The sequence below is a fragment of the Hippichthys cyanospilos genome, chromosome 16, assembly GCF_059441005.1.
Source record: "Hippichthys cyanospilos isolate Australia breed blue-spotted pipefish chromosome 16, RoL_Hcya_1.0, whole genome shotgun sequence".
Taxonomy (NCBI): Eukaryota; Metazoa; Chordata; class Actinopteri; order Syngnathiformes; family Syngnathidae; genus Hippichthys; species Hippichthys cyanospilos.
Genome location: NC_142384.1, coordinates 14,071,550 through 14,084,198, shown reverse-complemented (window position 1 = coordinate 14,084,198; position 12,649 = coordinate 14,071,550). Strand labels below are relative to the sequence as shown.

The following is a 12,649-nucleotide window of genomic DNA, read 5'->3' as shown; positions in this document are numbered from 1 at the left end:
AAAGGCGTGGCGTCAACATTTGGTGCTTGAGCTCCTCTGGATTCTCTTCATAAAGACGCAGGCACGCACACACGTGACTCACTGTGCAGTGTTGTTATTTTGACAGGCCAGCTGGTAGGTAATGATGTGATCCAGCTCTCTGCTCACCTCCCAGCTACACATCACCTTTTTCTCGCCTTCCAATACGCAAGACAAGCTGGGAAACTGTCGGATATCTAAAGTCAGGAAGGCAAAGCGTGAGATAAAGTGAGAAACATTAGATCAACAAGAAGACAGAGTGCAGGCAATTCAACCGACTTTTTTTTCTAACTTCAGTAATGTGTGCTTCACTATACACAGTAGTTTTCTGTGTAAGCTATTAGCAGCTGTTTGCTGAAAAACTCATCAGTCTTTTCGTTCTGAAATGCAATATAATGGAAACAGATGCCACCAAAAACCAGTCAAGTGAAGTCGCGCAAGGAAGGGGCGTATGCTTAAATGATAAATATCTTGACTGTTTTGCTTTGCATTTCTTTGCTTTGCATTTTGGCAGAAGCGTTTAGCCTCTTAGTAAAAGTTACAATTAACACCATATGGTTTTGTACATATGTACTTAAGTGCATTTTTTCCTCAGTGTTTTCTATCATCCATTCAGTTTTATTGGTAATGTATTTGGAGAGGATTATTTTTTCCAATTAAAACTTTTAATATGAGCAGTTATTATTTTAATTATTTTCCAAGGGATCAGCATTACTCTTTTTTGTTGTTGACTAGGCGGCAATATGCTTTTCCGACTACGTCAAAGTTCTTCGTTTAAAATTCAGAAAATGTAAAAACTCTACATAACATTTATTATTACACCTATTGCAAAATTGCTGTAGAGCGGAAACCAAGAACATTTCATATTACAATTCAACTCATCAAAAACTCTCAAAGCACCAAATTACATTTCATGGAGAAAAAAAAAAATCACTAAACATGCTGAAAATGATGCAAGCGATTTATTAATATTTTGTACGTATTACATATTCCACCTCAAAATATTTCTCATGCAAGAAGGACAAGAAAGTACTGAAAAAATTCTGAGCAATATCACTCCTAAGATTGCATGTGTTGACTCTTTCTAGCAAGTTCTTTTCTACAGTTTTGCATACACACTAATTCGATTCCTTTGCCATTTTCCTGCCTAAGTCCGAAACGGAATACCAACCATCTTTTTTATAGTCAAATGTTTGATGCGTACTTTGCAGATTGCGTAGCTCACCTCCTTTAGTTCTCCACGTCACCACAGGACTCCAGTGACTCCACTGGCCCAAACTGACCCGAGCCCGCACCGCGGCCTCGTACCTGCGATTTGGAAGCAGCAGTTGCGTTTCGAGCTTGAATTCTGTGACCGTCACATTCTTAATCTGTAAGCACAATCATAGAAACAAACGTAACAGTGTCAAGATCAATTCGCAGGCATTTGTAGGGATTGCCGTGCGCTTACAGTCCATTCATCCTGTTTTTCGGCTTTATAGCCAAGTTGGTACATGATGTTTTTGTTCAGGGAAGAGGATGCCGGATAAGGACTAGACCATTTGATCCCCAGCTGTCCGTCAGAGGTGTCATATTTGGACAAATCCGCTGGCGTGCGTGCTCTGGCTGTGCACATAAACACAATCAAACACTCTCAAAACCGATGGGTCTAACATAAGCCAAATTGGGTCAAAAGTTGGATCAAGTTTAACTAAAAGAAAATTGAATAGTTTCTCTTTTGATCCAATTTTTGACACAGCTGTTTCTAGAGTTTAAAAAATGTTGCTGACTTAAAACAGTTGGGGTCAAAATAGCCTAAATCAGCCAGAAAAGAACTGTCCCAATATTTGGGTCAGGTTTGGGACAGGATTTCTGTTATGTTTCATTCAAAAATAAAAATAATGTTTTTTTTATTTTTGTCAACGGTTGTATGCAAAGCAACACAGAAAGTTGGGTCAAAATGGGTCAGGTTGGGTAAAAATATGGGCAGTCTTTTTTATGACCCATAATTGAGTTATTTTTCACCAAACTGTTTTTAGAATGGCTCTAAAACAGTTATGTCAAAACCAAACATATTACGTAAAAAAATGGACCGAGATAACTTTTTGAGGGAAATTTATAACTTGAAAAAGTTGGGTTGGTTCCCGTTTGACTAAATTTGTGTAGTTTTGCACACTGAAACATTTAGATGATGGGTTAAAAATACCCCAAATTGGTTGAAAAATGAACTTTTTGAGTTTAATGTCTCCTTTTGACTAGACTCGGGTAATTTTTTTGACTGAATGTATTTTACGGTATAGAAAAAGTTGGTGAAAAAAAAAAATGACCCGCTAAAATAGTTGGGTAAATTTGTTCAAAAATGGATTGACCCAACTTTTTGGGTAAAATGAATAACAAAAAAAGATACTCTCTTTTGACTCAATTTGGGTTCTTTTTTTTACCCAACTTTTTTTTTATTAGTTTGTTTTTCTCTCTAAGATGCATTTACTGCTATTACTAAGTGATGTCAAGTTACCAAAATGAGAAAGTTTCAAGGGTTCACGTGGGGCAGATGAGCAGAGCGCATCGTCCTTGACAAAGAAGACGGTGTGCTGGATGCCAACGGAAAAAGAATTGGTTTTATATCTACACTGGACGGTCCTGTACCCATCTGCGCTTTGGGCCTCGGCGCCAAAGGGCTCACATCGCTCCCTGCAAGCACACGAATGATCTCAGTGACATTTTTGCATCATATCTCTTGTGACCTTCAAGTTGTCTTCACCTGCTGCTTTCCGTGAGGAACCAGAGCTGCAGCGGCGCATCTACATGTGGCCCCTCCCTCCACTTGCAGTAGATGTTTGACTCATAGTCGTTTTGGCACTCCAATGACTCCATTAAAGCTGCATGAGACACGTACATGGTTTACTTCATTCTGTTATTCCCAAACTGCGTTAGGAGAGATCATCAGTGGTGCAGGGGGAAATTATTCAATTTTCATCGGCTTTGTGTTCAAATAATCAGGTTCAGATTTCACACTGGGTAAATGAATCTGTGAGTATTTTTCAGACAAGATCATCATCTTGTCAGTTTTTTAGTTGGTGGAGTGTTTTGTGAAATGTCTCAAATGTAAAAAAAAAACAAAACAAAAAACAATCTCTTGTCTTGGAAATAGGTAGGGAAATACTATGTCTACTTTATTGCTGTTGCCGAGTTAGTGCAAAATTGTATTTAATTGTTTATGCAATTTTCTGTAATATTTCTTGTTTGTTTCTTTTAGTATTTAATTATATAAAAAAAACTCAATCAAAATTCCTAATCACTTAAATATCATATTTACACAATTGATTATTTGCATTAAAAAAAACTGTTTTAGAGCACATGAATAGGTATGATTTTACCATCATTTTTACACTATAATACACACTTAAAATAACCGCCCCTCATGTGTAAGTGACAATTTTACGGGCTTCTATCTTTAACTCAAATTCATTCCTATTTACAGGCACAATACGGTCAGAAGAATACAGCAACCCACATCTGCCTACAAATGATCATATATAAGCAAAAATAAAATCTTAAATCCATCTCTAACCATGCCATGTCAAGGTGTGTGTTGGGATTTCTTTTATTTCATTTCTTTGATTAATTTATTTCATTTAAATTTATTTCTAAACTTTGCTAATTCTTATGAGAACGCATCACTTACTGTCATCTGAGCTGCCAGTGTCCTGAATCATACATCCGTCTCTATGAGACAGGAGAGCCAGTGGAGGGAGCAGCAACCAAAGCAGAACCCAGAAAAGATGCTTCATTCTTGGGTAAACGCTGGTAGCCTTTATGCCTTTGGGTCACTCAAAAATGTGGGTTATGACTTCATAGAAGTTTGCTGATCAGAAGGAAGGAATAACAAAAGTACCAGAGTCAATTTACGTGAAACCACGGAGAAAATAGTCACAACCACATTATTTCCCTCACTTCTCCTTTGGGTAGTCTGCATATTTTTTTTTTTCCCCACCACATCCGTCCGCCTGTTCTCTGCCACTTGTGTTAAGTCCTGATAAACAAAATGATTCCTTTGGGATTATAGCAACATAAACGTAACTACTGACTAGAGAAGGTGGCTGAATATAGAATACAGTGTGCAATTCCCACACGACACAATTTTTGTTTTGAAAGTATTATTCTGTAAGAAGTGACTACAAAAATGAAAAAAAGGCTAAATGTTAATACAGTAGTGCTGCCAAGAGATACACATTTTTAGAGCTTAATTAAGATTCAAAATTTATTGATCTAATTAATGTCATTTACTATCATATATACTTTTTTTTCTTTTTTTAGAAAACCTGATATACAACATCAAAAAGTGATTTTGTGCATTTATTATTAATTTTTTAACAGGCACAGTTATAAGCATTCCTCCTATATTCCTCCTGCTATATTTAAGACTAGTGTCAAATCATAATCTGCAGCTGGCTGCTTTGCATTTATGTGGTAGGCTAAATTTAACCTGCTTTTGTGGAACGTAAACGAATTATTAGATAGAATAGGTATCTTTCTATCATCTACCATCTTTCTTTGTTTGTTTGTTTTAAAGTTAAATTTACTTTCACCGGGTGTTGAACTTGCTCTCTAACACAACGGCCAATCAGGTGGCCTTTGTTTCCCAATCTCCAACAATTTATGCACAAGAATCCCAATGCCTAAAAACAGATCCAGTCAGTCATGTGATTTGAACAAAAATGCTTTGACTATGACTGCAATGAATTAATCATAACTACCGTAATCTCTTCATCTGACACGTTTAAATATTATTACTTTTTTTGCATCCGTTTCTTAAATTTACTCACTGGCTGATTTATTTAGTGCTGTTGACTAGTATCAATGTTGTAAATTCCGCAAGAGGAGAATCTAATAATGTTCTTACCATGTTCGATTGCTTTTGTTTCCAGTTCCAACTCTGTGTAATAATATACATATTGATACAATGGATTTGCCACATTGTTTTGTTTATTTTCATTGCACTCTTGTCCCCCTTGCTGTTGAGTGCTGAAGGCGGTGGGTGACTCCAGCGCCCTGATTTCTGTTTTTCCCCAGTGGTCCTTGAAGTTGCTCAATTCGCAGTGCCAGTGTATTTGTGTGATCTGGCCACAGTGATTGGGGTGGCCGCAGGTAAGCCTTACTTTGAACAGTTTCCTCTCTTTTATACATTTTTTTTCCTTCCCCGAAACGTAATCAAAAAGTTTTGATGAGGTCGTGGCTGTTTCCTCTTAAGTGGCAAACTTGGAAGTCCACTATACGGGACAAGCTAATTTACTTTATTTTCTAAGTAAAAACTAGTTTTGGAATGACAAATACGACAGCATTATGAGAAAAACTTACCTCACGACGAAGGCATCTTGATTCTCATCGGTTTGCTTTCTTCTTTTTCGTCGAGAGCTTGAGGGAGTTTCCTCTTGTTGACAAGTTCCTCTTTTCTTCCTTGGTGTCGACTTTTATTCAATGCTTAATCAGCTATTTCACAAGGGATGCAACGATTGCGTTTTAGTTCATGTTTCTCACTAAGTTATGAGACATATTTCCTTCAAACAGCTCAAGCCACAATGTGTGCTTTGGGATCGTCTATTAAATCGCTTGACTGACTAACAATCACCAGATATTTCGTGGTAGATTTGAGTGATCCAATCCAGGAGTCAAAAACAAAAAGTTGAGAAATGACAACAGCACACAGTTGAACTTTTCACATTTTCTTTCCTCTTCTTTCTCCCCAACTCCGGCGAACCTTTAGCATTAATTTGGAGTCATTTCACCACTTCCTCATTTGACGTTGTCATACATCTGTACATTGTCCACTCCTGCACAGTGACATAATCGTTTTTAACTCAAGTGTGTGTTTCCCGCAATCCATAGCGTAGGAACAACTATTGGTAGCATTCTATCGCAACAAGTGTGCTACGGTCGGTTTGGCATTGGGCCGGGCAGGCTGGGAAAACTAGCAGAGCGTGTTTCTCTTGAGAATAAAAAAAGTTCCTTCCTCAGAATGGTTCTTTGAAACACTGAGGAACTCAAAGTAGAAAATAATAACGAAAACCACGAGAGGCTGCTTTGTGGGTTTTGGGTTGTTCAGACGCGTTTCTGTTGCTATTGCATGTACATCTGCATCTATGACCTTATCTTAAACGTTTTGTCTTCATATGTATTTATATATGATCGTTTTTTTTTTTTTTTTTCAAAGGATACTGCCGTCTTGAATTTATTGCAAATGAAATGGCCACTTTCTTGTATTATTCTCAACAACCCATTCAGTAAATAGAATTCCCAAATATAACTGACTTAAGATAGCAGTTAAGTTGATGGCACAGAACTTTAGGCTTGACAACAAATCAAGAGAAGAAACAGCTTTCATTATTACTACAGACATATTTTGAAATGTTTGTATTTTTGCATGGCAGAATCTGAAATAGGCATTGTTTTGTTTTGACACACTGCAAACATCAGTCTAATGTGTTTCCAACTTTGGAATAGATTTGTATTTGTGCCGCTTGTGTAATTTCTACAAACAAGAGATGGGAATGCGGAATACGAACCCAAGCATCAGCGATATATATATATATATATATATATATATATATATATATATATATATATATATATATATATATATATATATATATATATATATATATATATATCAAACGTCACTGAGCTGTTAATAAAGTCAGCAGTCAATGACTGCTCCAATCTGCTTTTGTAGACTGATAGCGTTGCTTTTGTGATGCATGGCAAAATTCTTTAACGCTGATGAGTATAATCTAAATGAATGCAATCAATTCTGAGAGACAGAGGGGGGAGAGAGAGAGAGAGAGAGAGAGAGAGAGAGAGAGAGAGAGAGAGAGAGAGAGAGAGAGAGAGAGAGCCTGGGGGTTTGTGCAGGAAGAGAGTCAATTATCGGACACGTTATTAAGGAAGGCATACTTATTATGGCGGAGATAAAGTATGTGCGGAGAGTGCTGCAAGCTGATAAACAGCTGGAGGAGACACATCTAACTCGCTTTATCCCGTCTCATTCATTCAGAGTTTCTTTCCATCACCGAACACACAAGCAAACTACTCATTCGCACACACACGAAAATATTGCCGTCACAGCACAATTGCGTTCTATTACAGCCCAATTTCACTTGAGAAGAATACATGGAATGGAAATAGCGTGGTGTCAGCTGTGGAGCAGGCAGCCATTTAAATGACACGCACATTCCAATAGGACAGCCAGTACAGATGATAGTCTCTAGAGCTCCCTTGTAAAGCATTAAGACAAGCCGAGATGCCTCCAGACCGATTTCAAATAAATTCAATGGTTTTGCTTGAGAGAGCACAATCAGAGTTTTATAGATGGAGATTCTTGGACATGCACACGTTGCTCTGGGAGGTTTTAAAGCTGACACAAACGTCACCTGCAAGGTCGGGGCCGTGCCCATATTTCTCATTGCCCATCTACTGTTATGGAGCTTGCGCTGCATTGAGTTAAATTAGTCATCGGAGTACACACGTACTTTAGGCTTCACAATAAGGCATCAAAAAGACAAAACATCACATAAAAGCACATCACATATTAGGGGTGGGAATCCTTGACTGGCTTACGATTCGGTTCAATTTTGATTTGGTTTCTGTGAGTCTATAAATATTAGCTGGAACATTTATTGTAATTGAATAAAATATCAAAGTCATTCCACTCCTTTCATTCTTCTTGACATACGTCAACTTTTACAGATGGTTAAAAAGCCTGCATTTTCTACTGTAGATATTTACAGTTATTAACGGATGGATTTGTATTTTTCTGTGCGAGTTTGAAAAGTCAGACCGCATTTGAACGTACCCCATAGTTATATTTATGTGAGAGGAAGCCAACTCTTTTGTGTCCACGTTAGTGGAAGTTTTCTTTGTTTGAATGATATCTTTTGACTCATTCAAGCTACCCTACTGAGTCCTAATGTGCTCAGTAGAAGACATCCTAACATTTGTAGTTACTGAAAATAAAGCCATAATTATGTGCAAAATAAATCAATAAAAAAATGCAGGCTTCAGAGATGTAGAGAAAGCACCATGCAATCGTCATCCATTTTGAATTCAAACTACTACTCAATACACAATCAATTTGACAGACAGATTATGGCACGCTTATAGAAATTACTTTTTTTTTTAAGTATGTCTTTTATGCTTGCCCATGAAACTAAATAGGACAAGCAGTATGAGAAAATGGATGGATGAATATCTGTTAGGGTACCATTATCGTTAAAGACATACCGGTTATATCATACATCATAAAATGTCCATTGACCCAACCATTTTTTGTAAATACCACTTTCTGTATCCATTAATGAGGTCATAGGTGTGCTGGAGCCCATCCCAGCTAACTTAAGACAGGAGGCAAAATACAGACTGGATTGGTCGTCAGTCATTTTCAGGGCACCTAAAAAACAAACAAAGAAAAAATGCCATTGAAGAATAAGCTATTTAAGTACACATAAAAATGCATCTGGAAAAAGTATATTTTTAACAACTACAAATGAAACATAGAAGCAATGATAAAAAAAAATATTGTGTCAGCTAAAGTCTCCAAACTTCACTCTTTTAGTACTTTGTTTGTTTGTTTTCACTCAACCAATGTGACCTTGTGGAAAAAAAAAATGAATTAAGCCTACAGGATTTAAAGATACACCATCGGGTGAATAAATCTACGCCAGCAGTTTTGGAGCCATCTCAAATTTTTGAAAGCTTTAAAATGTGCAAATGCACCACATGCGAAAGATAAGACCCCTCCCCTGGTATTTTAGCGTGAAGGAGACCTGACCCGTAATTTGAGATCATTCAGATTTGTAACCTGGAGCCGTTTTTCATGACTGCACATTTTCTGTGCATTGGGCCTTTGAGGTCCATTGTAAATGTCAAACATGGCCCAGGAGATTGAAGCAAGGGGGGGGAAAAAAAAAAAAAAAAAAAACTCTTTCGGGTCACATGCACATCAAGCGAAGTTTGAAAGGGAAAAGATGCATGAGTGGATTTTTATAACGTCATAATTCATTAATCCCTTCACCCTTTCTTTACTTTTCAGTTCAACACCCTTTCATTCTCAAGTAGGCATCTTCTCTTTCTTTGCTCTCCTTCGGACCCATCGCTCCTCCTTTTCAATCTTTTTCTACCACAATAATCCATGAATTTCATTTTTGGATCCAAACTATTTTTAGTTTTCCTTTCCTCTTCCTGCCCCCCCATTATTCCCAAGGTGCGGTGAGTTATAGTGACAGTGAACCACATTATTGGATTACAGGGTGATTGAATGGACAGCTTTGTCTCCAGAGATGGGATGCATCCGATGAGTTTAATTTCTATTTCTGGCAGATGGTTTCACTTATTAACCATTTTGAACACAGCCTTTTATGCCTTTTTACTCATGGAGCTTATTTAGCACTCATCCCTTTCTTCCTACCTTTCACCGTTTCTTCTCCTCTCCTCCTCCTCCTGCCCAACATCACACACTCCCTTTCTATCCCGATCCAGCCTCCCTCCCTCTATTTCTCCATCCCCCCTTTTATCTCTCCCTCCCTCTCCCTTTCTCCCCTTCATCTCACCTCCAGCCAGCCAGCCTCCTCCTCCTCTTCCTCCTCCTAGATCGCACGGCATCCACTTTATACCTCTCTTCACTTGTCTTGCAGTCTCTTTCTCCTTCTCTCTGTTTCCACTTGGCTCGCCCCACAGCAGCTTTGCAGACTCGCTGCTCTCCTTCCAACCGCTGAGGACTCAGAGGCACTCAGGACTAAGTCATTGCAGGTAAGTGTGACTGTTGATCATTTGGTGCTTTTTGGGCTGGGTGGGCTGAATAAAAGAGTGAAAAAAGGGAGAAAGTTAAGGCGCAGGATCAAATGACATACAAAAGACTTAAGAAGCAAAAGGACCGCTGGTGACTGGATGATGATGAAGAATCAATTCAAAGTCAAAATAAATGTAAATCACCACTAAGGGGAGTCCAGAACAGTTACAGAAGTGAGATAATCGCACTGTGACAAAATTGTTACAACATCAGAATAAAAAAATATGGCTCACAGCACACAACAAATATGAGAATTGCAGCATGTTTCCCTTCATTTTGAAATAACTGCATGCACCTAACAGGGCTAATCCCATTCACAAACAGGAGCTGAACACTAGAGATGGTGATTGGTTCTCTGAAAGCCGTGAGTCACTGTGTGTGGTTGTGAGCGTGTGTGCATGTGTGTGTAAAGGGGGAAATCCATTACATTCCTTTACAAGTGCTGGTGAGTCTTCAGAGTGGATACTTGAATGAATTTTTTTTTTTTTTCTTGTCCGCTACACATGCATTACATCACCAGCGGTGCAGCAGTGCAAATGAGCGGGTGGCACATTAAAATACATTTCGGTATCATTGATGCATCTCACTATAACAATGAGTGACTTGACTGGTTTTGCACCACAAATAAGCTCTTTTTGTCCCCTTAAACCTTTCTCAATAGTTGCATCCGTCGACGCCGCGCGACAATGTGCTATTCACCAGACCAAATCTGTCCTTCAGGCACAACAGCTGTGTCCTGAAGGGCAGAGAGACTTTAGATATGTTCTCAGGTGGATTATAATGACGAGCCAAAGGATGAGAGTGATGAATTGGCTTTTATTAAAAGTCTCATTTAGGGATAGAAAAAAAAACCCAACAAAAGCAGATATTTATTTCCATTGCTTCTATCAAAAAAAAAAAACACCCCTGGTGCTCACTTCAATTTTTGATTAACCATATATGACACTTCAAAATGGTTATTTTTAAAAAAAATAAAATTCGATTTGCTTCTAATTTTCTGTAGGACATCTGGATATCGAACTTAATCGATAGCTAGCATACCATATCCATCCATCTATACGTATCTTGCTACAATATGTATATATGTACATCTATACACACACACACACACACACACACACATGAATGTCCATATATCTATATATGCACATATATACTATATCTATTTATATATAACTATATACAGTACATAAAACTACAAATACTTTAGAATGATTAAGTTCGATCTCATTCTGGGATATTTCTGAATACTGGCGGCCATTAAAACCCACACCACCAGCTGTTGTAATCAAATCATGTTAGATGAGATCCCAAGACAGAACAGTCTCGCCTATGAGCATCCGCACGTTATCGTTGCGCGCTCTCATCCTTCCTTCCCTGTTCATTGTCTTTTAAACTCACACAGCCTGAAGCTTATCACCGTTTCCCCATTAGCTAGCAGTCAGGTGGAATAGATGTTAACATGTCCACACTTGATTTCCTGGGGAATTCTGTAATTTAACAAGCTCCGTGGAGTGTGAAATGCCACGTGTGATGTAAGACTCGTGGGGAGGAGGGATCACTTTGTCGCGGGGCGACATGAAGGGGAGAAGAGAAGTGGAGAGAGTTGACAACAGGTGTGGAATGGTGGCACGCAGGTGTGACTGCCGCTCTTCTCCTTGTCCCCGAGGTGCGGGGATGCGAGTCGACTCGAAATTGACCCGTGTCAGTGGTCCAGGTGTTTATGTTTTCACCAAAGTTATTTTGACTATACTGTATGTGCCCCGCCTGATCCAATTAGAGGCTCTGATTGACAGCAGAGAGCCGACGGGAGTGCCGCCGGATTGTGATTTGATATGGGACCTGTCACATGTTTTGCCCCTGACATCATTTTAGCGTTTCATGAATTGTAACATCGGAATAAAATTTGGTGAATGGATTCGGAGCCGAGGGCAAACAATGGAGATGAGGACTTCACCTTGACACCGGCGATCGTCTTGTGCAAATTCATTTAGCTCCAACGATGCGCGACATGTTAGCTACATGTTGGTACATATATGTTCATATCATCGCACTAACTAACCAACTAACGGATTCTGAACAAATCCCTCATGCACTAATCAGCCTCATCACCAGTCACTTTGCCACATGCACACATGCACCTTGCAAACCTGCACGGTGCAGGATAGCTGCTAAATACAGTACATACTATTTTGCAGTATCTTCATCATATGCACACAGTTTCTTCCACTCAATCTACGTAATATGCTCAAAATGTAAGTCTATTCATTTATTAGTGTTTCATTATTACGAGCATTATTGCTCTATAACTCTTTTTGTTGTTGGTGTTTTTGTTTTGTTTTATTGCCTACCTTATTATTTGCTCGATTATGGAATGTAGTCTACTCGGGGGAGTGAACAGAATAAGAATTTCATTGTGTGGTATTACTATGCATATGAGAATAAAACTCGAATTTTTTAACTAACTAACGAACTAACTTGAATCATATCACCTCGTGCATAAAGACTAGGGTTGTCACAATTGAATATTTTATTGTTCTACTGATTAATCGACATTTGATTGGATAAAATTACTGAATATTTTACATTTAAGTATACAGTTATACAACTACATTGCGGTTCGATCATTGCAGCTTCACTATCTTGGATTGTCAGTCATGGCCACAACTGTTTCTATTGTGGATTTGTGTTACTATTTTTGTGCATTTTTTTTTTTTTTTTTACTTTTGAATAAGACCGCTCAAAAGTAGCAATTTTATTAAATTAAATAAAAATCAATTTCTACTACACTGATTTTCATTTAGGACCATA

General features: G+C 38.2%; 2 protein-coding genes across 8 annotated transcripts in view; one reads left to right on the top strand and one right to left on the bottom strand.

The window, feature by feature from the left end:
* csf2rb (colony stimulating factor 2 receptor subunit beta) overlaps positions 1-12,649 on the bottom strand; it is a 39,572-nt gene that overhangs the window by 14,537 nt on the left and 12,386 nt on the right. For all 6 annotated transcript variants that reach the window (XR_015868117.1, XR_015868114.1, XR_015868115.1 and 3 more), the window contains exons 5-12: positions 9,600-9,843; positions 5,356-5,487; positions 3,683-3,862; positions 2,759-2,876; positions 2,513-2,688; positions 1,469-1,623; positions 1,244-1,388; positions 83-215 (exon numbers count right to left, since the gene is read on the bottom strand). Coding sequence is in view for 2 of the 6 variants with exons in the window: in XM_088436329.1 (XP_088292455.1) it covers positions 83-215; positions 1,244-1,388; positions 1,469-1,623; positions 2,513-2,688; positions 2,759-2,876; positions 3,683-3,788 (833 nt within the window). In the remaining 4 variants the exon portion in view is untranslated. The remainder of the gene's footprint in view (positions 1-82; positions 216-1,243; positions 1,389-1,468; positions 1,624-2,512; positions 2,689-2,758; positions 2,877-3,682; positions 3,863-5,355; positions 5,488-9,599; positions 9,844-12,649) is intronic.
* Positions 9,578-12,649, top strand: part of pvalb6 (parvalbumin 6) — a 32,019-nt gene continuing 28,947 nt past the window's right edge. Inside the window, exon 1 of one of the 2 annotated variants that reach the window (XM_088436333.1) lies at positions 9,578-9,798. The gene's annotated coding sequence lies outside the window, so the exon portion shown is untranslated. The remainder of the gene's footprint in view (positions 9,799-12,649) is intronic. The other variant, XM_088436331.1, reaches the window with a different exon arrangement.